General features: G+C 44.3%; 1 protein-coding gene and 1 long non-coding RNA gene across 4 annotated transcripts in view; one reads left to right on the top strand and one right to left on the bottom strand.

The window, feature by feature from the left end:
* Vstm2b (V-set and transmembrane domain containing 2B) overlaps positions 1-11,936 on the top strand; it is a 33,298-nt gene extending 21,362 nt beyond the window's left edge. For all 3 annotated transcript variants that reach the window (XM_006992507.4, XM_015986152.3, XM_076577271.1), the window contains one exon: positions 11,271-11,936. In XM_006992507.4, the coding sequence (XP_006992569.1) occupies positions 11,271-11,359 (89 nt within the window). In that variant the 3' untranslated portion in view covers positions 11,360-11,936. The remainder of the gene's footprint in view (positions 1-11,270) is intronic.
* A 9,689-nt stretch (positions 11,937-21,625) lies between these two features.
* LOC143272011 (uncharacterized) overlaps positions 21,626-25,107 on the bottom strand; it is a 66,767-nt gene continuing 63,285 nt past the window's right edge. Inside the window, exons 4-5 of the long non-coding RNA XR_013049381.1 lie at positions 23,581-23,646; positions 21,626-22,117 (exon numbers count right to left, since the gene is read on the bottom strand). This is a non-coding gene — a long non-coding RNA (uncharacterized LOC143272011). The remainder of the gene's footprint in view (positions 22,118-23,580; positions 23,647-25,107) is intronic.

Below are 25,107 nucleotides of genomic sequence, written 5' to 3'. Positions count from 1 at the left end.
GAAACTGAATTTGCTCTAGAGTCCTTGGGACAAGGTGGGGTGTGTGTCTCTAACCTGATGCCAGAAGGGAACTCCTGGGAGCAGGAAGACAGGTGGGTGAGGGGCGTGGAGGATGAGACTGTGTCCAGATGAGAGTTGATATGGTGAGAAGGGGGCAGTACAGAGGCAATATCCAACAGAGGCAGAGATACCTTGGAGTCATCTATGGGGACCTCTGGGCTCAGCAGGGGAAGGTTGGTATACTCCAGGGACCTGACAATGAAAATGCTCTTCCTGAAGGCATGGGGGCAGGAGAAATGAGTGCATACGAGTAGCCTGCATATGGGAGTCTGCTTCACCTGGAACTTGATCCACTGAAAGGAAGGGGGCAGGTGAAAACCTGTCTCCTGGAGAGGATTAAGAAGAGGTTCCAGATGTAGCAGGAATCTTAAAAGTTCTTATTAATAAAATCAAACCCGAGGCCAGTTATTGAGGTCCATGCTGGTAGATCAGAGAGAGAGTACAAGCCACAACTATCTCACCTTGCCGGATCCTCAGCTGGTCTTGTCTCCTCAGACTGGAGGCCTCTGAGTCCTCATCCAGAATGTATCTCAGCTGAACTGTGTTGCTCCATAGCCTGAAAGCTTAACCAGCCAAATGCCTCTAGTTTCTGGTCCTCACGCCTTATATATCTTTCTACTTTCTACTACCACTCCCTAGGATTAAAGGCTGGCTTTCTGGGATTAAAGGCGTGTCACCATGCTTGGCTGTTTCCAATGTGGCCTTGAACTCACAGAGATCCAGAGGGATTTCTATCTCTGGAATGCTAGGATTAAAGGTGTGAGTGCCACCATTTTCTAGCCTTTGTATCTAGTGGCTGTCTGTTCTCTGACCCCAGATAAATTTATTAAGGTACACAATATTTTGGGGAACACAATACCACCACATTCCAGCAGCTAGGAAACCTGAAAAATTCACAGATACCAGGAAGCCCCTGCCCATAACCCTCTACCACCTCCCCACAGCTGTGCAATAGTAGACATGCCACTAACTCTAGATCTTACCCATGAAAGGGAAAAACAGGTTCCACATCCTAAGGTCACTGTGAACTGGTTACAAAACGCAGAGCACATTTCTGGGCACTGAGAATATTTCGGGTGCCTATTAACACTCTATAGCCCCATAAATTACTAAACCAAAGCAAACTGGATGTGGGAATGGGGACTGGCCCCCACACAGAGAGGCAGCCCCAGCATGGTCAGCTGCTGAGCACCCTCATGCCCTCTGTAGTTGGGCTTCTGGTGGCCCACTGCCCACAGCCATCTGACTGTGGAGAAAGGGCCTGATCACTCACCACTATAATTAAGTGATTCCACGAAAGGATCCTTTGGGACATGGTCCCATTTTGAAATAAATAGGCTAGCAAGGACCCAACAACTAAGTTGGCCACCCAAGAAAGTGTGTTATATGTGTGTGTGTGTGTGTGTGTGTGTGTGTGTGTGTGTGTGTGTGTGTGAAAATGTCATATGAACACAGAGAGCATGGCTCAGTGATAGATTCCAGTGAGAGAGAGGCTGGGGTGTGACTCAGTGGGAGACCACCTGCCTGTAAAAGCTCCTGGGTTCCAACCCAAGAAATGCAGAAAATGACAAAAGAAACTCATTATTCTGTATAATTAGCCTGAACCAACAAAAAACAATGGAAATAAGTTATTGTGAATGTTAATATTCAGGAGGAAACTCCTCCCCACTCCCACTTGGGAAGCAGCCTAGGTTGTGTTTTCCCCAGCTGTGACCAGTGGGGAAAAAATGCCTTCCTGTTCTTTGGTCCTAGGAGAGGTATAGGTGATGGCTGTAGTCCACTGTGTGGACAGAAGCCAAGATGCCAGGTTCAAGTCAGGACAGCTGAGCTCAGGATGACCTTTATTTGTATCAAATAAAAACAGAGGACTTCCCATTAAACTTGGAATTCAGATAGTTAGTGGTACCTTTTTGTAAGCATAGCCCATGAGCTATTTGGGGTAGGCTGGCCCTAGACTAGTTAACCACTGTTAATCTGAAGCTCACAACTAACTACATGGTTTCTTTGTAAACTTGGACCTTAGGCAAGTTACTTCTCTTTGGATTTCAGTTTCTCCATTCTAAAATGAATTGTGGTTTTTGTTTTGTTTTGTTTGGTTTTTAAGTAACACTTAGGAGGGTGTGGTGCCATATACACCTGTAATCCCAGCACTCAGTAGCCTGATGCAGGAGAATTACCAGACTAACCTGGGCTACCCAACAAGCTCTACGCCATGTGGGTGACAGAGATACTAGTGCCTGGTTTTCTGTACCTTGGTGATTGAGGCAGGCTCCCTGGAGGAGGCAACATGCAGTTCAGACATAAGGGATGGGTCAGTCCAAGAGAAACAGTGGCATTGTTTAGTCATTTGACAGGCTCACCCCATGTACTGGCAAGGACTATCAACCATCTACGTGGCTGGAAGTGTGGAACTATTGAGATGATCAAGAAGGGTTCTCCTGGTGGCACTGAGGTGGTGGTTCTTTCTTCTGCAGTGGAGATCTGTCCAAGGCTCTACATCTTAGGATGCCTTCTCCAAGAACATGAGAGGAGCAATTTGGGAATTGGTGGCAATGAAGGGAGGAAAATGTTTCAAACTACTGATGCCAACATTAAGCTGTGGTAGAGGAATGATTCAACCCCATGGCTGAACAGTGTATGCTTCACTCACTTATGATAGATTTGGATACGACATAAAAAGGTTCATGAATTGAAGGTTTAGTCTCTGGATAGTGGCGCTGTTGAAAGGTTGACAGCTTCATTGCTGACTTCATAGCTGAATGGCTTCTTCGGAAGAGGAGAAGCAAGACTGGAGGAAGTCAGCCACTGAGGGTGTGGTTTTGAAGGGTATATCTCACCTAGCTTTCTTCTTCCCCCACTCTTTGTTTCTGGCTGCCATGAGGTGAGCAGCATTCCCCATCATGCACTTCTGCCATAATGCTCTACCTCCCCACAGCCTCAAAGCAATGAGGCACTGGACCATGGTCTGACACCCCTGAAAACATGAGCCAGAGGGGATCCTTCCTCCTGTGAGTTGATTCATTCAGGTATTTTGTCACAGTAATAAAAAGCAACTCAGATACTCCAGTAGCAGATAAGCTCCTCCCACTGAGTAGGGGGGGAAGCAAGGGGATTGGCTGAAGCAAGAAGCCTCATGGCCCTGGGTAGGATGAGTGAGTAGTAAGCCATGAGCAAGGCACAACTGAAGTCCATGCCTTTTCTCTAAGAGACATCTTATTTCCTTTAAAATACAACAGCATTAGTTGGTTGCTTCTAGTTTTTGCCCCACTTACCAGTACACATTAATTTTATGGCAGAAATGAATTCCACCCAAACAAACTCCCTTATTGCTCAATTATTCCTCACTGGCTCCCTTTAGATAAATATCCATGAAAAGGCTTTAATTAAAATGTCAACAGGGGAGGCAGCCTTGCATGTTGCCATCTTTCCACTCAGCAGCAAGTTGGACCCGTGTAGAGTCCAGTGGGGGAACTGAGAACTGAGCTTGCCAGGAGGGCCAGCCCCATGTCAGGGAAGGGACCTGCCCCTGCCCACTGCACAGCTGAGCACAGACCTAGTGGGATCCAAGCCAGACTCCTCCTCAGTTCTGAGCCAGAGCTGGCTCAGATGCTGTGAACTTGGACATCAACAAATGGCAGGGTGTGGGGATGGGTGTGAATGAGAAAGGCTGCACAGGAATCCACTGCACAGAGGCAAGGGTGGTGTCTGGCAGCTCACCTGGGTCTGGGTTGGGGGTCAGGAGGGCAAGGACTCAGAGATTCCTACTGAAAAGGGAAGATAGCTTCAGTGGAAAAGTAAAAGTAGGGGTACTGGTGCCTGGGCCTTTCCAAAATCTATGTGTTTAGGACTCTCCCAATTCTCATGTCAGATTAAAATTTATTTTTGCACCCTTCTGCAACCCAGACTTCACCCTCAGGGGGCCACTTTGTCCCTCACTGTGTCGATAGGTTCTGCAGAAGATAGGGTTTATAACCAGGGAGGCAGGAAGTGAGGGAGGTGAGGAATCATGATGAAGGATGGAGAACAGTTTCCTGAAGTGACAGACTCTGCCTTGGCACTGGCTGAGGTATCTGGATGATATGTAAAGAAGGGATGATGTGTGACATTGACCTTGGCCAAGATGTTGCCCATGTCCTTTTTGTTCTCCTCTTGAGGTGGGGGTGGGTGGATCTGCTGCTCTCAGAGGGAACGAAGGTACAGCTGGAATGGCAGGGTCCTCAGAGCATGTAAGGGGGAACAATAGGTAAAGCTGTCCTGAAAAAGGAGGGCTCTCTCCAGCCTTGACTGGAGGATGTTCTAGTTCAAGCTTGCTCCTTAGGAAGCCCTTTTGTCTTATTCATAGAGGCTGCAAAAGAAGAAAGAAAGCAATACAATTGAATATGAGCACTCAAAGGGCCCCCATCCAGCGTACATGGCTTGGGTCTCTAACTTTTTTAGCCAAGAAGTCTTTGTTCAAAAGACAGGCTAGAACTTCACAAAGTACACAGCAGCTTATAGTTATCATAGTGTGCTCAATAGAAGGAGGACCAGCTGCAGACATACACTCATGGGTCCTCCTGACATCACAGCCAGGCTCAAGGGTGGAATGGCTTTGCCTGTGACAGATGGGACAGCACCAACCTGCCTGCATTCTATGTGCCCCCATTCTGCACAGTCCTGCAGAAGGAGGCACAAATAGGCAAAGCCTGCAGCGCCAACTCGCAAAATGAGCGCCAGCCCACTCAGGCCACCAGAGCCAGAATCAGCTTACTGACCCCAAAATATCATAACTCTAGTTACACTTCCCAGGCCTGAAAAAAACAAAAACAACAGTCTGTGAGGAACCCTGAAAAGCCCCTGGCTGAGTGGTGTGTGTGTGTGTGTGTGTGTGTGTGTGTGTGTGTGTGTGTGTGTGTGTGTGTGTGTGCAAGCTGCTGAGCAGGCCAGCCTTCTCCAGCCCTACCACAGCTCTCAACCTGCAGAATCAGGAAATAGGTGATTGGGTCAGAGGTTTCCCAGCCTTCCACACAGACCAGATATCCCAGACCCACATGTGGATACCAATGCCGCCCTCACAGGGTTCTCTGTGTTGGTCAGCCTTGTGTCACTCTGACAATATAGCCAACACGAATAACTTAAAGGAGGAATTTTTATTTTGGCTCCATTTCATGCGGCTTCTGTCCATGGCTCTGTTGCTTGGGGCCAATAGTGAGGCACAGCATCATGGTGGGAGCATGTGGTGGTGTGAGACTGTTCAAATTCATGGTGAACAGGAAAGAGAAAACACAAGACACATTACAAGTACCCACTCCCTCCAACCAGGCCCACCTAAAGTTTCAAGACCTCCCAGAATGACACTTCTACCTGGGAACAAAGCTTTCGTTCTGTGAGCCCTTGATGGGGAGAACTCATATCCCACTGTAAACTACCTTGGGAGCTTCATTCACAGGCTTGGATTCTACACAAGAGAAAGCCCAGACACAGCCTCCTCCTTTTCTTTATCAAAACATTAAATGGCTTTAACAATTCTATGAACTTTTCTGACAGGGCTTTAGAATTCTTTGCTGGAAAAATAGAAATGATGAAATTCCTAGGCAGAAGCTACTTGGATTGAGATGTGTGTGTGCACACATGTGTATATGTGTGTGAGTGTGCATGTAAGCATGCATACATCCCTGCCCATTGTATTCTTTCCAGTTCTTAGTTATTATATTTTACTATCTGCACCTCCCATCTGTCCTCCACTTTCCACTTCCTTTTACTCCCTCTCCCCTCCCCTGCCTTTCATTCTGGCCCACTTCCCCACACATGGTCTCAGGTCTCAGTATGTAGCTCAGGCTGACCTGAAACTTGCACTCCTCCTGCCTGTGTGCTGGGATTATGTGCACCATACCTGATTCAGAGTCTCAGATGCTTCACTTTCATTAAGAATGAGCAGCAAGTGCTAGTTTGAGGTGAGGATGAATCAGCTGTTCTTCTTCCCAGGGCTTCCCTCACCTCCTGGGTTGCCTGAATCTCCAGCTTTATTATGACTAATACACTTGTGTGCACTCTAGCACTATTCTTGGTTCATCTCCGGAAGGGAGGAAATAGATGAAGAGGTTGTTAGCATTTGATTAGTTCAGCATGCCAGCCCCATGCTCTAGGAATGTCAGAAGAGAGGCTACAAAGTAGACCAGTGAACCCATCCCAGCTGAGCCAAACACACCACCCACAACTGTCCACCTGTGCCCTGCAGGGTCAAGCTGAGTGCACCTGTCAGTCCAGTCTATAGTGAGCAGTCCTGGCTGCCTTTGGGAGACAAGGAGGTAGAGACTCAGGCCCCAGATGCAGAGGAGGCCCAGTGCTAGGTATCACAACAGGAGATCTCCTTCAAAGAATGTGACCCCTTAGTCACTAAGATCCAGGGGTGTTTTAAAAAGAAATAGATGATGACACAGTTTGCCCATGGAGGAAAAGTTCCCTCTTGGGAGGCACTCACAAAATTAGCTCTTCAGCCCTATTCAGATAAGATGGTCCTTTTAAAGTCTTGTTTGTGGAGTTGGTTCTCTCCCTCTGCTTTTACATGGGTTCTGGGGATTGAGCATAGGTTGCCAGGCTTTCAAGCAAGTGCCTCTGCATGCTGAGCCATCCAGCCATCCATAAAATGTTATGTATATATTTATTTATGTGATGCTGGAGGTCAAATCCAAGGCCCTGTACATTTGGATAAGTGCTGTCTCTCTGAGATCTATTCCTAGAGCCTGTTTTTGTTTATTTTGTTTTGTGTTTGAAACAAGGTCTCACTATGTAGCCCAGGCTGATCCTCCTCCCTCAACCTCCTGAGTATTGGGGTTGCAAGTGTGTCTAACACACCTGGCTTACACTGGCTTTTTCTGAAACCTCTGCTTGCATGGTATTGATTATCTGGACTGCTTTTGTTTATATGTTGTATGGGATGTCTTTTGCTGTGTGACAGAGGACCTTAAAACTCAGTGACTTTGGTGTGACATTATGGTCATTGTCTTAGGTTTCTATTGCTGTGAAGACACACCATGACCACAGCAACTCTTCTAAAGGGAAACATTTAACTGAGGTGGTTGGCTTACAGTTTCAGAGGTTTAGTCCGTTATTAGCATGGTGGGGAACATGGTGGCAGGGAGTATGGCTGTGTGGAGGCAGACATGGTGCTGGAGAATTCTACATCTTGATCCAAAGGCAACAGGAAGTGAACTGAGACACTGGGTGGTATCTTGAGCATATATGAGACTTCAAAGCCTGCCTCCACAGTGACACATTTCCTCCAGCAAAACCATACCTACTCCAACAAACCACACTTCCTAATAATGCCATTCCTTTTGGGGACCATTTTCTTTCAAACCACCACAGCCATTCTTCAGCACAGTGATTTGTCTGGGCTCATCTGGGAAGTTTCTCACTTGGTCTCTGTTGAGCTTGTCTAGGCAGTTGGTGCCAATTCACTTGGGGGTTGATTGGTCTAGGACATTTCATGACCCTGATTCTTCAGAAGGCTGACTCTGAAGAGACTTAGACAGCTCTTTCTAAAAGCTCATAGCCCTCTGTAAACTTTTATCTCCCTGATGATATTCCACAGTCTGTAACAGGTCATGTAGGGAGACACTATCACAGAATGTGCATGCTGGAGAGGAGGAAGGCTTCTTGTGGTCATTTCTGCAGCCCACCTCTATGAAATTGCTTAAACCCCAGCCTAGTGACACCAGCCAGACACATACTAATTTTATGGCATATGCTACAAGACCCAGAGAGGTGAAGGGAGCTGTTCACAACAAGGCTTAGAAACTCTTGTGGCCGCCAAGCAGACATCCAACATTATAGACCCCACAGATGTTAATCTCTGCCTTGCATAGGCATCGCCTTAGGCAGCTACCATGTGGTCCTCCTGTCCCTGGCACTTCTATCTCTGGCCCAGCACAGAGTGTCAAGCTGTTTTTTGCATGGAGGATTGAACTCGGGGCTTTGTGCACACTATGGACCACTGAGCTATGTCCTCAGTCTGCAAACGTTTAAACTTAAGCAAGTGATACTGTAATAGTGACAGTACCATTCAAGGGGGTACTTGAAGGCAAGTTTAAATCTCTCTTTACCTCTCCTATGCTTACAGTACCACCCATCCATCCATCCCCTGCCTGGCTTACATGCCCATTGGCCACTTTTATGGCTGCTGCATATTTTGATGGTCTGAAATTCTGAGCCCAGCTGCTTTCAGATACCTCTCATATTTGTATCTGTCACCTGAGCTTGCTTCAGTGCTAGGGTTTGCAAGAGTATAAAGATCAAAGTACAGGTATTAGATGTCTAATCTCGCAAGCTATGTGTTTCAGTAGTACCACTGTCCCCTGTCCTACTGTTCAGACTGTTTTGTCCATGTGCCCAAGAGCCTCTGTGAATTCTACCCAGATCCCTAGCCATCCATCAACTCACCCATCACTGCATCCATCTTCCTAGCAATTTGTGACAATGAGGAGGAACAAAAGAGGATTGAAGTCTTTGATTTTCTCTGCTGGTGATGGCCAGAGGCAGAGTGGCCAGATTTTTCTAGGACAGGAGGGAAGACTTGGAAATTAAGATCTGAAAGCTGCCAGCCAGTCGTGGCACACACCTTTAATCCCAGCACTCGGGAGGCAGAGGCAGGCAGATCTCTGTGAGTTCAAGGCCAGCCTGGTCTCCAAAGCGAGTTCCAGAAAAGGTGCAAAGCTACACAGAGAAACCCCGCCCCCCCAAAAAAAATCTGTGTGTCTGAATGGGGTCCTGGATGGACTTCCTAGCCAGGGTTAAGACTGAAAAGAAATAGCAGAAAGACTAGACATAGGGAGAGCCTGCCTTCTTCTCAATCCACAGTGTGAGCCAGCACCAGTCTACACGTGAGCAGCTAGAGTCATGGAGCTTCTGATTGGATCATCTCTTCAGCTCCTCTTTTATAAAGGAGAGAAGAGGAACAGAACATGAGTTCTAGGACATACACAGTTGCAGACAGAGCAAACTAGATTATGGAGTAGGGGCAATGCTTTGGACAAAAAAAAAAAATATGGGCTAGATGAAGTTACATCATGACTAGGTATGCACCTAGAGGCCAGTATACCACACTCATGCATCCTTGTTTACTGCTGCACTAGCCACAATTACAATGATACAAAACTAGCCTAAGTTCTCAGACTAGATAAAGAAAATGGGGTTATGTATACACATTAGAATTTTATTCAGATGAAATTATATTTTCAGGAAAGTATATGGAATTGGCAGCCATTGTGTTAAGTGAAATAAGCCAGACTCAGAAAGACAAGTATTATGTCTTTATGTCTTTCTAGATTTAAAGCTCTGTGTGTGTGTGTGTGTGTGTGTGTGTGTGTGTGTGTGTGTGATGAAAATAGAAGGGGTGCTATTAGGAAAGGAGACCAGCAGGAGTAGAGACTAGGGTGAGGTATGATAATGGGGCTGTACATGAGCAAAGTCTGATGAAGACATGTATGGTGAAGTCTTGATGAAGTCTACTATTTTGGATGCTAATTAAATGAATGAATGAAAAAAACTAATTACAACACAAGGCTCAAGAAACATCTCAGAAAAGAAGGCAGAAAGATTGTAGGAGTCAGAGGACCGGGATGCCTGCTTAAGGATGTGTCTTCTATGGTAAGGAACTACACTCATGAAATCTCAACAAATGGCTGCTTAAACAAGACCTGCACAATGTCAACATCAGTTGATGCTAGCAGAGATAGGGAATTAATGACTTCTAGGAGAGGGAGAAGCAGTCTTCACCAAGGATGAGCCAGCCCACTAACAGCTATCCAAGCCCAAGTGGTCAGCCCTAAACTCATACACATATGAACAACAAGAAATGGACTCAGCTGCTCTCTCTCTCTCTCTCTCTCTCTCTCTCTCTCTCTCTCTCTCTCTCTCTCTCTCATACACACACACACACACACACACACACACACACACACACACACACGGATAGTAATAATTAAAGAACTCATGAATTTGAGAGGAGGACATGAGTGGGCTACACTGGAGGAGTTGGAGGGGAAGAAGGGAGGGGGAGAAATGATATGAATTCATAATTATATAATGCATCATATATTAAATTCTAAAAAAAGACTAATATCAAAAACTAAAAATAAAGAGAAGGATTGACAGTATTTCCACCCATTAAGCTTGATAGTACTACAAACATTCAGGCCCAGCCTTGTTGGAGAAGCCCTCATCTGACCTAATGGAGACAAGAGGGACCCAGCTGCCCTAGCAGCAGCTAGGGCAGACAGCTTTGCAGAGTCTCCACACTCTGTCTCCACACTCTCTGTAAATGTGGTGTTGACCAATGAAGAGCCTCCTACAGCCCTCCTGGGTATAGGGTTGCAGCCCAGCCTTCTGGGAGTTCAGGGAAATATACAGGAGAGCAGTCAGCAGTGGTGTGCTCCAGGATCCCATTCAGCAGTGGTGTCTCCCAGCACTAAGGCAGAAGAGCAGGGAAGCCCAGCAGAAGCAGGATATTTTGCAGCTCAAGAGCCCAGAGCTCTTGGATGGGCTTTTCCTGGCTCCACAGGGAGGTCTTGGCAACATCTGGACACTTTGAGAACAGGCAAGAAGCCAAGCAGTGACCCAGAGGAGGCAGAATGAAGACATGCATAGGGTTAGTGCCCAGAGGCAGACCAGGCACCTAGGCACTGGAGAAAGAGGTGGATGTGACTAAGACAGTGTGGGGCCATATATGTGGGATCTTAGGTATCCACCCATAACAACCTGTGATTACTAAGTTCCCCACCTCAAAAAGTGGCTTGACAGCTTGGTTATGGAAGGAAGACTCGCACACAGAAACCACCCAAAACAGGACCTGTGTGGATGCTGAGCTGTGCCATCTAGACAGGAGTTTGGAGAGGTTGCATGGAAGCTGGAACTGTGTGTGGATGTGGCATCTTCATGGAGGAGGTGGGGGTGGTGAACCTTCATTTCCAGGACACTTGGAAGAATTGTGCTGAAGACAAAAGAAGCTGGTTGTCTTTAGTAAAATAAGGCAATGACTTGGACTTCTGAACCTACAGTCTAGCACATCGACCTTAGGGCAAGGGCACTTGTGTCTGACCACAGTTGGCTCCATCCTCCAGCTGGCTACTGTGGTTGCAGAAGCCCCGGGAAGCCTCCCTTGGCTCTGGTCTGCCTCAGGGTTCCAGGTTATCAGGAATCCAGTTAACTGTCGGTTTTCTCTTCACCTGTAGGTACTGGCCCTGGCTACAGCACAGACCCTCTGCTGTCTCTGCTCTTGTTAGCACTGCATAAGTTCCTGTACCCACTGCTGGGGCACTGACAGCCATAAAACCTCAGCAAGCACCCTGGGAGGACACCTTGCCACATGGACACAGGGACCAAGGGAAGCATGAAGAAGTCCATGCAGAAATAAATAAATCATATTTTTGGGGAAGTAATACAAATTTAGAAGACTTAAAATAACGCATCAAGTTTCCAAATAGGATGGAGTGCAGGCCGTGCAGTGTGCATGGGGTGCTGAGAACTCCACGGCCATGTACAATATATTTTTCTTTCCTTCACATTCCCTCCGAATCTTCATTTTGCACGAACTGTTGAGCAGGTACTTTGAGGATAATATGTAAAAAAAAAAAAATGTTGGGTCAAAGCCTTTCTGACAAAGTAAAATATTTTTAGGAGATTATTGTGTTTAGAATTTTTTTTGAATTTACATTTTCTTTGGGGGCTTTTTCTTTATTAAATTATTTCTTTGGAGACATTTTGATTAAAAAGAAACATCATAATTAAAGCTCACTGTCAATAATATTTATTTTTAAATAAAGATTGGAAACAAGGGTATAGTTGTTTATAAACTGTACTGTATATTACTGAACAGCAGTTGAATAAAAAAAAAACCTTTTAAATAGACTTTCTAAAGCCATGTATGACTGTCAAGATTCAGTGCCTGCTGCAGGCAGACACTATGACCTTCTCTTCACAGACACCACTTGAATATCCCCCGCATGGAAAGCAGTCCAGGACACCTGTCTAGGCCTCAGTGAGCAGACAAGAGTACCTGCCAGCCAGCCAAGGGACAAGGAACTTCCCAGAAGTAGAATGAATCCTGAAAGAGAGAGAGCTATTGTATAAGCCAAGAGCCAGCCTTCTCCTTCTGGCCTTCAGTAGATCTGAGCTGCACTTACCTACTGTCTCCTTATAGACCAGCCTGTACTGATCCTGGCTTTAGTGATCCTCAAAAAGAGAGATGGACAGTCACCTGTGGTCTCTTATCTTGTATCTACAGATGGCTTCTAGCCTCTGAAATCTGTGAGATTGAGGGTAGGTTGCTTGTCTCAGAGACACTGATATGCCCTGGTAGCTATTTATTATTCATTTCATGACAGGATTCCATTCAATACCCAGACCTGTTGTTTGTTTAAAATATAGCCAGGCTTTTACAACTGTTGTTTATTTTGGGGTTTTGTTTTGTTTGAGTTTTGGATTGGTTTGTTTATTTTAATGTCATGTTTTTCTTCAAATGAGAAGATCTCACACTATAACCTAGGCTAGCCTGAAACTCCCATGTAGCACAGGCCGGCCTTGAACTTGTAAGCCTCTTTTGCCTCCTTTGCCTCCTAAATGCTGGGAATATAGATGTGAGGCACTGTGCTTTGTTTAACCTATGGTTGAAATATGTGTAGTTTTCAGTATTACTTACCAATTCTTCCTGTCTCCTGTGACTCAGCATGGATTGTCAACATTTTCTAGCATCCAATGGCAGGTGGGGCCACAGCACCCAGCACCCACAGAAAGAATGGGTTCGTCCAAGATACTTGTTTGCTGATGGGAGGCTCTCTGAAGCACTCTCCTCCAATATGACAACAGGAACATTCAAAATAGCAACACACACACACACACACACACACACACACACACACACACACACACACACAGAGTTACAGGACACTAATAACTGATAAGCAGCACCTCATCTGCTGGGCAGTAGTGATAGACAGGGTTTGATGAGGAATGAGCTTACTTATTCCAACTCAGTGACTTTTGGGGGGTCTGCTTTTTACTTTATTACAATCCTGCCTATATTGACAAGTTCGGTATTTAAATGATCAATTGCTTAGTTAAGAGAAAAGATAAATCTCATGTTTGGAAAGTCCCACACATCCAGAGACCCTGGCATGAAGCTGATACATTAGATGCTATGTGAAGAAATCCTCAAGACCACTGTTTCTGGTGGATGCATCAGGCTGTTCCACCTTTCATTTTTATTGATCAACACCAATTGAGATGCAAATTTAACCCTTTTGCCTGGTGGATAGTGATTCTGGCCAGAAAGATCATTTGTTTTTATAATGAACTCGACATAGCACTTGGCTAATATCACTGTACATCTTAGCCCTCTGTGCTTGGGAAGAGAAAAAGGCATATTCCCATGTTGAATAGAGACATGTGTTAGAATTAGGGTGATGTGCCAGATGACCAGTGCAGGGGTTGGGCTGCAGAAAATCTGCCCCCATCAACAAAGCCAGATCCTGCTGCACACATGAAGTAAGCCAAGTCCCTGCTGAGTTCCCACTCTGGTGTAATGGGCATGAGAAAGAGAGGTAGGTGGCCTGTGGAGACATTGCTCTCCTGGGCTCTCAAAGCCCAGTGTGGTGATCCATGCCTTTAATCCTACTACTCAAGAGGCTGAGGAAGGAGAGTTCTGGGCCAGCCAGAATCACATGGTGAGACCCTGTCTCAAACAACAACAACAACAACAACAAACAGACCACCACCAACAATAAAAATGTGGCACCTGGAACAGAAAGATAAATACTTCATCTTCTAGCATGGTGTTCAACCTGGATACCTGGCCAAGGCTATAGCGAGTCAACAGGAACAATTGTTGGATGCTCTAAGAACTAAATGACATGAATATGGAGGAAGTGCACTCTGGTAACAGGACAAAAGAGCTCACACAGAAGCTCTGGCCAAGCAGGAAGCAAAAGCAAAGCCCCCTGGCCCTGGGCTCTGTATGGTGGGTCCTACTGGTTCACCATGGACACAAAGGGAGAAGTGTGCACCTGCAGGTTCACAGTGCAGAATTGTGAGCTGTGCCCCTCCTGCATCTTTCCAGGAAGACAGAATCACAACCTACACTGAAATGGGCATAAAGCACACAAACCTGGAAAGACAAGCATCCACCCAAACTGGAAAACCACAAAACTCACTGCCAACCCCCTTGTCCTCTTCATATTTGGTTTCAGACATAGACAGGCATGAGTAGGGTCCAAGGACAAGATGACTTATTTCTGTGTGGCAAGCATATATTGGGTTGTGGGGTGCTCTGGTCTCAACCTATAAACAGCACCCAATCTGCTTGGGTTCCAGGGTCCAACTGGAACTCTGGAGGTTGGTTTGACAATTACTTTATAATTAGAGCTTGAGGAAGAACGAGAGCCACAGGTTGAACCCAGCAGAAGAAGCAAATAGGAGAAGGATGGGGGGGGGGGCGGGAAGCCCTGAATTCTGCAGTCCTGATAAAGTTTGCATGCTGGTTGGTAGTACCTCCCAAAGGCCAACTTACTCCTGTTCTTAGGCAGTAATCAGTCTTTAAAAGCTTGTCTGTGGCAGGGAGAACAGAAATTATTCGAGTGATACGATCAAATACAGTAACATTGCGAATTCTACTCTCACCCTAAGTCCATGCTCCTAGATGCAGCTCTGACCTAGAGGACATAGGGTCTGCCTCACCTGTACAAGGTGGGCCTTGGTTCAAATACAATAAATAGGGTCACATGGGAGCTACTGTGCTCAGATCTAATGGGCTTCTGATGCTTCTGGATGAGGCCTAACCCCTATGGCTTTGCGAGGAACCCTCCCCATATATATTACATTTGTTGACAATGAACACTCCCATCCCACCAGCATTTCCAAAGGACATGGCAAGAGGCTCAGCATATCCACATAGTTCATGCATGTATCTGCACTGTGCTCATGTACACATCTGCACAGGGAAACTCCAGCCAGCCTGAATGCCCAGACTTTGCGCAGTCACACTACTGCCCTGCAGGGATCCCTGCTGTCCTCAGCCAAGATCCAAGACAATCCACTAAGTATAAGAGAATGCCTTTACTAGAATAAGAGAAAGACCTTTATTAGAGACCTGTCCATTTTGTAGCTGCAGGTACAACATGAGGCAAAATATAGAAACACCAACAGTAGTGAGCTCTTTTAAATAACAGAGACCCATAGGCACCAAAAGCATATTTCAAGTAAGAAAAAACATGAATTCACACCAAGTCAAATCTACCACCAACTATCAAAGGAAAAAAAAAACCCTAAAAAAAAAATCCACACCAAACAACAACAAAACAACCAGGAGTTCATTGTTGCCTGCACTCAATGTTTTCCAAGAGTTGAAATGAGAAACTCTTAGAAGAAAACACAGATGGTATTCAGGAGGCTGAGGGAGGAGGATCTAAATTTTGAGGCCAGCCTAAGCTACATAGTAAGACTCTGTGTCAGAAACATAAAAAAGAAAAGAAAGAAGAATTGCTTATAAGTAAATTGTTTGTTTGTTTGTTTATTGTTTTTGTATATGTTCATTTTATTTAGTAATTGAATGTTACATTTATTGTGTTGATTGATACTAATATTTTTTTAAAATTTTATAATTTGATTTAATTTTACATATCATCCACGGGGAAGGGGAGGGGGTGGAAGGAGGAAGGACAGGGGAACCCGTGGCTGTTTATTGTTTTTGAGACAAGCCTAGGCTGCCCTCAAACTTGAAATGATCCTTCTGTCTCAGCCTCCTGAGTACCGGGATTATAGGTATATGCCATCATGTCTAGTTAGTCGACAGTTTTGACTGCACTAGATCTAAGAGTGTTAGTTTTTCACAGCTGCTACAAAGAAAGTCAAAATTAGCTGGAGGCTGTGGAGCATGCTTGCAATCCCATCACTTTGGAGGCAGACAAGATGATCAATGTCAATTCCAGGCTACCTGGTCTACCTCAGTGTAGCTGAGGCCATACCATGACCACACACACAGACACACAGACACAGACACACACACATACACATACTTTGTAAGAAATTCACAAACTGATGGAAAAATAGATAAAACACATGAACCACCTTGTCATGGAAGTAAAACAGGGACAGCAAACACATAAAGGCATTCAGTCTGAATAGTGATTACAAAAAGCAAACCAGCACTACAATGACCATGCCCACTTAATTATCAAAACTTTAAAATTGTGACAGTGCCAAGTGTTACAGAGAACATGGGTCCACAAGATCACTGAGGATCAACTGTGGCTTGACTTGGTACAAACACATCAGGGAGAACTTGGACACTGGTTATTAAAATTGAACTTGTAGACACACTCTGACCCAAAGATTTCAAGTCTGAGTATCAAGCTTTGGATATGTATACCAAGATCTTATAAAAGTTTTTTCATATAACCTGGAAATAAGTGATTATAAGCAGGACAGTATATGGATGCTGTAGAATATTTTCATGATGGAATACCACATGGATCAGAGTGAATGGTCCACAAATAAGGATCCAAACACTGAATTTTAGCATCTGTTAACTGGAAAAAAAGAAAGTTCCAAACACTGAAAAACTGAGCCAAAGCCAACAGACACCCAATATATGATGGATGGAAGAAAGGATAAGACTGATTGTATTGAAAAGATAAGACTGGTATAAATCATACACAGATGATACGTACATACATAATAGATAACGCTAGATACATGATTGATAATAGATAGACCAATGATTAATAGATGAGAAGACAGAAAGATATACAGACATATAGATAATAAATAATAAATAATCAAAAGACAGACAATTAAGGATGAGTGGATAGATACATGACTGATAGATGAGAGAGAGAGATGATGGATGATAGAGAAAGACAGATAATGAGAGGGGTAGATAGGTTGGCTATATGGTTCAGTGGGTAAAAGGTACTTGGCCCACGCTTGATGATCAGAGTTCTACAGTAGAAGGAAAGAACTCCCAAAAGTTGTCTTCTGATGTCAGAATGTGTGCCATGGTCACACACACACACACACACACACACACACACACACACACACACACACTAAATAAATAAATAATAAATAAATAAATAAACGAAATGGCATAGAACAAGAATATTTTTCAAGAAAATATGGAACTAAAACTGTCTTAAGAAGCAAGTGGTGGAGATGGTCACTTGGACATGAGAGACACAGGGTGATGAGGAGCCCACAGGTAGACACAGATGAGAATCAAGACTTTGGTGTTTAGGATGAGAGGTGGGTACTTATTGCATTATCAAAAATTAGTAAGTGAATGAATGAGGTGACAGGAAGAGCAACAACAACAGGACATCATAAACATGACAGTGAGTGATGGATCTTGTCTATAAAGGTGAACCTGAAACAAAGGAAGAAGAAATTTTCTTCTAGGGGGCCCTATGGGGCACAACTGCATGCTCAAGACAAATTCACCCCCAATTCCATCTCCAACCTATATCTGAAAACTGGACACTCTCATGCTGCACCTGACTCACAGGACATTTCGTGTGGCCTGCAATAGCGAGTTTTCTTACTGTCTTATTACACTAGGCACTCTCATGTAAAAATCCAGCTCTCTGGCTTATAATACACAAGCACATGGGATCTACATTCCTACTTGATGCCAAGCAACAGCCACTGCAAAACTGTCTCCAGGCTTCCCTGAGAGCTTGCCACTCAGGGTGTGACCCACTTGCCTCATACAGGCACATGGTCCCAGCACCTGTGGGCATGAGAGCGCGTGCTTTGACCAGTCTCCATTCCATCTTTCACCTCCACAAGCCCTGCTGGCTGTGGTCATTCTAGTGGCTATCCATGGCCAGGTGACAGGGAAGCCAATCAGAGTTCTCCTCCAAGAAGGCTTGAAGTCAAAGGTTTAAGTTAACTCTCAGCCTGAACTGGTAATTGATGCTTTCAAAACAACATGTGTCCTGTTTTCCCTTTAAGAAGACACCAACAAAGTGAACCTGGATGCCAGATGACCAAGGTTTCCATTTTCCTTGGAAATGTTGACTTACTTTTTTCCATGAATAATTCTTTGGGTAAATTACAGAACACAATTTTTCTGTTTGGCTTTGGAAAAAAAGACTGCAGTAAACATGTCTACAATATAATCTACTAGTGTATCTACCAAGGTGGTGACTGCCCATGAGCAGTTCAACAGATTTCTGTTCTCTAAACGGCAAAAGACTAGGCAATGGCTATTTGAGCCTGGCTTCCTCAGCCCTCAGTCCCTCCCACTGCCACCTCTTGCAGCGTCTCCAATCCCTAACCTAATGAATGGGTGCTTTTAGCTAAGGCAATCCACATTCATGTTTCAGAATGCTAATTCCCATCTAATAGGATGTCACTTTTACAAGCAAGTCCCTCCTTTATCAGCAAAATCTGATTCCATTGAACTGACTGATAGTGCTTGGAAGTGTCAACACTCTCAGACTAGGGGTGGTGGTTGGAGGTGTGGTGGCTGTGCAGTGTTGCACTGTGGGGCACTCCTGGACTGGGGAAGCCAGGAGAGTACAAATGCACAAATAATTAATTCAAATCAATACAGCAAGGAGTTCAGGATGGGAGCTATTCAATTATGTTGTTCAAAGAGAAGATGCCTGATCTTCAGCTGGCCCGCTCCATGCTGCAAATAATAGAGCATTTTTAATTTGTGCAGCAGGGGTGTTAATCTTTTGCTGTGTAATCCAGTCCTTGGTGAATGCCATAAATATGTGCGCTGCATGCAAGAGACTCCCTGAGGAGGCTCTCAATCAGCCAGCCTGCCTTTTCCCATGGGATTTTCATGTCAGTCTCTCAATATTCAATTAGGAAGTACATGACTAGCTAATAAATGATAACTGATGGATGAATGCATTGATTGATAGTTATATGGGTAAATTGATAGACCAATTGATTTATAGCTGGAGTACATGGATGGATACACACATGCATCAATGGATGGTGGTGGGTGGATGGATGGGTAGATAGGTGGGGTGAGTAGGTAGATTAATGAGTGAGGGTAGATGGGTGGGGATGGATGAGAGTGAACAGCTGGGTAGATGGGTGAATGGAAGGAAGAAGAGACAGAGATATAGACACTTTCAGATTGTGAGATACCCTCAATGTCCCCAACCTTGCAAACAGTTAATGGTCTCTAGGTCTTACTTGAACTAATAGCACAAAAATCTGGGGTTTGATTTATTATTTTCCCAAAGGATTCACTCCACAGTTCCTATGAAGAGCAGTCTTCACAGCATCTTTTAAAATGGACCTGAATCCCAAAAGAGAAGCATGCACACACACACACACACACACACACACACACACACACACACACACACACACTCACACACTCACACACTCACACACTCACACAGATTTGTATGTCTACACACCAAGGTGTTAAAATTTTTGTCTCGGGCTGGGAGTGTTGGTCAATGTTAGAACATCTGCTGAGTATACACAAGTTCCCGGCTTCTAGCCCCAGCCTCAAAGAAAAATAAAAAGTTATGTTGCATGAATTCTAATAGTCTTATAATAAAAATATCCAGAGCCAGATACTGGGGTAAATGCTGAAAGATCAGAGAGACAACGGAACAAGACACTGCCACATCTCACCTTGCCAACTCCATGCATATTCAGACTGAATGCCTCTGAGTCCTCAGCCAAAAGGGCCTCCAGCTGAAAAGGCTTTAATTCCTGTCTCCTCCGGCCTTATATACCTTTCTTCGCCCAGCCATATCACTTCTTTCCTAGTGCTAGGATTAATGACATGTGTGCTTCCCAAATACTGGTAGCAAAGGCATGAGATCTCAAGTGCTGGGATTAAAGGCATGTGACTCCCAAGTACTGGGATTAAAGGTGTGTGCCACCACTGCCTGGCTTTGTTTCTCTCCTAGACTGAATCAATCTCATGTAGTCCAGGGTAGCCTTGAACTCACAGAGATCCAGACAGATCTTTCCCTCCTGAATGCTAGGATTAAAGGTGTGTGTCACCACTACCTGACCTCTGTGCTTAATCTAGTGGCTTGTTCTCTTCTCCGATCTTCAGGGTAATCTTATTAGGGTATACAATATATCATCACAAAGTTATGTTTTGCAAGCAGATGGGATCATGTGGACTTTAATACTTGGTTGAGGTCTATCTATTCTGTAAAAAGAATTTGTTATTTCTGTAATGAGATGAAAACAATAAAATTAATTTTAAAAAGACATTTTTACACCCCCCCCAAATATAAGATCTAATTTGTAAAGCTGCCCCCCTCCACCTGCTCTCAGAAGCACACTTATTCTGAGGAAGACACTGTTTGGAAATATCACTTTCAGTCATACTTCCTGGGTAGCTCAATGTGGCACCAAGCAGATCTCTTAAGTGGGGAGGCTAAGGCATCATCTGTGATGGGTGATCACCTACCATACTGTCCTTCCAAACTGTAGCTAAAGAAGTAGAGAGGTGTCAACCATGGGAGACGTGGGCACACAATGCTGTGGAGAGCTGGGGCAGAGCTACATGCATTCATCCATCACCCAGATTATGACTTCCTAAACAGGAAACATAGCTGACTGTGAGACACCTTCCCTCTCTACCAAGAAAGAAAGAAGCTGAGGATCTATGAAGAAAAATAAACGCAGTTAGCTAGAATTCAAGCTGAACTGCAGTGAACACAGCAATAAATTCAGAATGGAATTCAGGAGAACTAATTCATTGTGATGGGGTACCTGGGGAGGAAGGATGACAATGCTCACCTAGAGCATTTTAGCTTCTATAAAGTGGCATTTGAGATGATGCACCATTACAAGCCACCTCCCCCATTTTGAGAGTTCTATTAGCTACACAGGCAGCCAGCTTTCCCTACAACCAAAGCTGCTGTCACTTGGGCAAAACCCAATGCTTTTTCACAAGTGGCTGTCACCAGAAGTGGCAGCCTTATGTATTGCTTTCTGAGGTGTCTTGAAATGTGGAGACAAAGCCCAGAAAATCTTTGGTTGTCTGAGCCAAAAGCAGCCTGTGTAGGAGTCTAGGAAGCAGATCAAGAACACGAATAAACGCCGGACAAGGGCTATGACAAGTAGCATATGCTCAAGTGAGTCAGCCACAGGGAGTTGTGTGTGCTGAATGATTCCAGCATCCTGGCAGAGACGGTGCCACATGAACCACAGGGCACCTGTCATGGCGGGTGGAGACATATGTGTGGATACAGAGGATATGCCACAGATTAGAAACAATAAGAAAAATTCCAAAACAAATGCTGGTATTCTCCCTGCTGGAGCCAGGCTGCTCTGTGCACAGAGACCCACAGGAGACAAGAGAACAAGGCTACTGTATACAGATTCCACAAAGAACCAGAGTAATCCGGGGATTGTGTGGAAAACTAGAATCAGTCAAGTAAATGAGGTATTTGCCATTTCCTCCCTAAATTTTATTAGGCAAAGACAAGGAAATGATCTATCAAATAGGAAATATTTTCAGCAATTGTTTTTTCTTTATTGAACAGATGCATGGTGCCTGGATGCTACAGTGACACTTGCTACAAAATAGAAATCAGAGAGTAAAACCCATAAAACCACAGAGGAGGTCAGGAAACTCTGTCCTGGCTTGTTTCTAAGCTGTCCAGGTACCTCATTTATTCTCTTGAAGAAAAGGGAAGGCTGAATGTGGCCACAAATGCCTCTAGTTAACAGCACTCATGAGTCTGAAGCAGGATTGCTATGAGCTCAAGAAAAAGCATCATCTACATATATATAGCAAGATCATGTCTCAAAAAAATCAAAAACAAAACAAAAATAACAAAAAAAGTTTCAAAGAGGAAATTCAGATGGAAGGTCATATGCAAATGATCTTGAGATAAGGGCAGCTCTTTAGGGCATCCACTAAAGCAGAAGTCTACAGGACTCTGGTACCTAGAAGGTAGAGACTTGCCCTTGAGATGTGCTTCATCTGTATCAGATGCTTCTTGTGCCATGTATGACATTCTCTCAGGTATCTCTGATTGTAGTCTTGTGGGAATGGAAGCTTCGAGAGCACTGAGGAGAGATCCTGTACAAAAGAAAAAGACAATTCAGACACACTTGTTGTCTCTCTGCTTTCCTCTCCAGGGTCTCTTTTAAGCCATAAGCCTCATCAGCCAAAAAGGGCCACAGTAGAAGTATGGATGGTGCCTTGGAGCTTGCCTGTATTCCTGTTTTCAGTGTGCATCTAAGCTCCTACCTCAGCATTCCACAACTGCAGCCTAGACAACACATCTGCAATTAGCTTTATTCTTCCAGATCATACTCTCTACTCTTTTAGGATCACTCCCAAATAAAATCCTTGTTCTAGGACACATAACTTGCAGGGTTTAGTGTCATGCATCCATTCTTCCTTCAATATGACATCAAGTTGGTGTTTCCTTAAATAATTACCATGATTTTGTTTTCTGCAGCTAAGTCAGAGATGGGTTCACAATGAAGGAGCCAATGTGACCCTTTTCCCCATCTCAGGGACAAGTAACCATAGAATCTTGAGTTACAAGGCACTGTTTGAGTTTGCAGGAATGAAGGGAACACCTTGCACTCTCCAATAAAGAAAAGCACATTTACAAGACTGTTCTTCTTTATGGCCCTGACTGTGGTTTCTTCAGCCTGACTCATTCGGCTCCTTTAGTGCCACCCCCATGAGTTCCTGATTCTGAGTCCCATTAGCAGATATTCTCTCTAGCTTAGGATAGCCAGAGTCAGGCTCTATACAAGGACAATGGATCCAACAACTGACAGTTAACTTTGGTATCAGGACAGTTATCAGGACAGCTTCATGGCAGGCAAGGGTGAGATTTTATCCGTCATAGGATGGTGAGAGCTGAAGAAAAATTTTGGCTGCCTACTAGGATCTGGGTGTTTGCCATCCTGTAGCTAGAGTTTTCTTGCCTGGCCCATGGTCAGGACAAATCTCCCTCAGCAATTCCGCAGCAGCTCAGACTCAACCAAGTAAACACACAGAGACTTATATTACTTATAAACTGTATGGCTGTGGCAGGCTTCTTGCTAACTGTTCTTACATCTTAAATTAACCCATTTCTATTAATCTATAAGTTGCCACATGGCTTGTGGCTTACCAGTACCTTAACATGTTGCTTCTCATCAGAGTGGCTGGCAACGTCTCTTTGCCCCAGCCTTCCACTTTCCAGAATTCTCCTCTGTCCTTGTCCCACCTATACTTTCTGCCTGGCTACTGGCCAATCACACTTTATTTATCAACCAATCATCCACAGCACTTCCCCTTTTCTTTTTTTCAAAGGAAGGTTTTAACTTTCACATAGTAAAATTACATATAACAAACGTTATCAAGCAAGAATTAGTTATAATATCTAGTCTATTTGTATTTGGCAAAATTAAAGAAAATATTCTATCATATATTTGTGATTCTAAAGTTTCATATCTAATTTATCTTTTATCATAACTAAGGAAAATTATAACTATCTAGTCTTCAACTACATCAAAGACTTCAGAAAGATATCATATTACCTGAGCCAGTAAGAGGTTCACCAGACACCAAATCTTCCACTGCCTTTTTCTTGGGCCTTCCAGTCTCTAGAAGGTGAGCAATTAGTTAGTTTCTATAAGCTGGACAGACTTGGTGGATGCTGTCCAGGTCTATCACTTGCTATAACTGTTCAGGTGGACTAAAACATCACCACTATACTTTCAAAGATATTTTTGGGGAGAGTTAGAGGGATGGCTCTAAAATTATAAATACTTATTGATCTTCCAAAGGACCCAAGTTCAGTTCCCAGAACCCACCTTGGGCAGCTTACAACCACTTATAACTCCAGCTCCAGGGAATCTGACACCTCTGGCCTCCTTAGGCACCTGCATTCATAGGCATATACCCACGGAGCTGTACACACATGATTAAACTAAAATGATTATTAAAAAAGACTTTTAAAAAACATTTCAAGACAATTTTTATTGCATTCATTTGTTGGGACTTGCATACTACAAGTATGTGGAGGTCAGAGAAAAACTTGTGGGTGTGTGTTTTACTTCTCTATTAAGTGAGTCCCAGGGACTGGTCATCAGGCTTGGTGTTAGCCACTTTAACCCACTGAGGCATCTTGCTGGTCGATGCTATCATTTTAACTACCTCCCCCCCATAAATCCTCTCTCTCTGTTTTCTGGTTCTGTTTGATCAGAGTTTTGTAAGTCTGGTATTGGTCTCATACACCCAGCTTCCTAAAGAAAGCATGCTTTTGTACAACTCTCTTCCCCTTTCTCCTCCTTCCCTCCCTCCTCCATCCTTCCCTCTTTCTTCTCTTTCCATCCTTCCCCCTCCTTCTCCATTTCTCCCTTCCTAACACACTTTACCATAACAAAGGCACCAACTCCACCTGCTGATACTCATAAAGAAATCCCTTGGTCTGGAAGATGCTAGAATAGGCATCCACCCTAGCAGTGCTTCTGAAGCATCTCCATACATGAATCTTTCAGGATTGTACTGAAATGTGCTTCCCAGGGTCAGCCCTGAGAACCTGCATCTCTAACAGATTCCCAGGAGGTACTAACACAGCCATGTAGATGTTCAGTTGCAGGGCATTACAAGATTCTCTAATAAGAACATGCTTAACCTCTCTTTAGGTTTCCTGAGTAACCTACCCATCCCTCTCTATGCCCAACAAGAGAACCTATTTGTTTAACAGCAAAGATTAAAAGGAAGACTGTTCTGGTTGAGATGTGATAAGGAGTGAGTTGTCAATGACATTTTGATGGGGCTTTTTTAAACACAGGGACATTTAGCACAGCCTACAAACCAAACCATTAAACTTGCAGCCAAGTAATTGCTTTCAGCAAGTAATGATCGAATCGGATCCCAGCCCTGAGACTCACCCCAGAAAGCATGCCAGAAAGCATTATGGTAACATCACTGATTAATTAAAAGATGCCTTTCTACATCTTGACACAGCACTTCTGGTTCAACCACTTCACTTGGGCTGTTTCAGCTGTCTCCTCCTTGCCTAGTCCCCCAATTGTCATCAGCCTTCTATCCTGGATTCC

Source organism: Peromyscus maniculatus, chromosome 1 (genome assembly GCF_049852395.1).
Source record: "Peromyscus maniculatus bairdii isolate BWxNUB_F1_BW_parent chromosome 1, HU_Pman_BW_mat_3.1, whole genome shotgun sequence".
NCBI classification, from domain to species: Eukaryota; Metazoa; Chordata; class Mammalia; order Rodentia; family Cricetidae; genus Peromyscus; species Peromyscus maniculatus.
The sequence above is the reverse complement of the archived record's forward strand: the minus strand, read 5'-3'. Positions and strand labels throughout refer to the sequence as shown.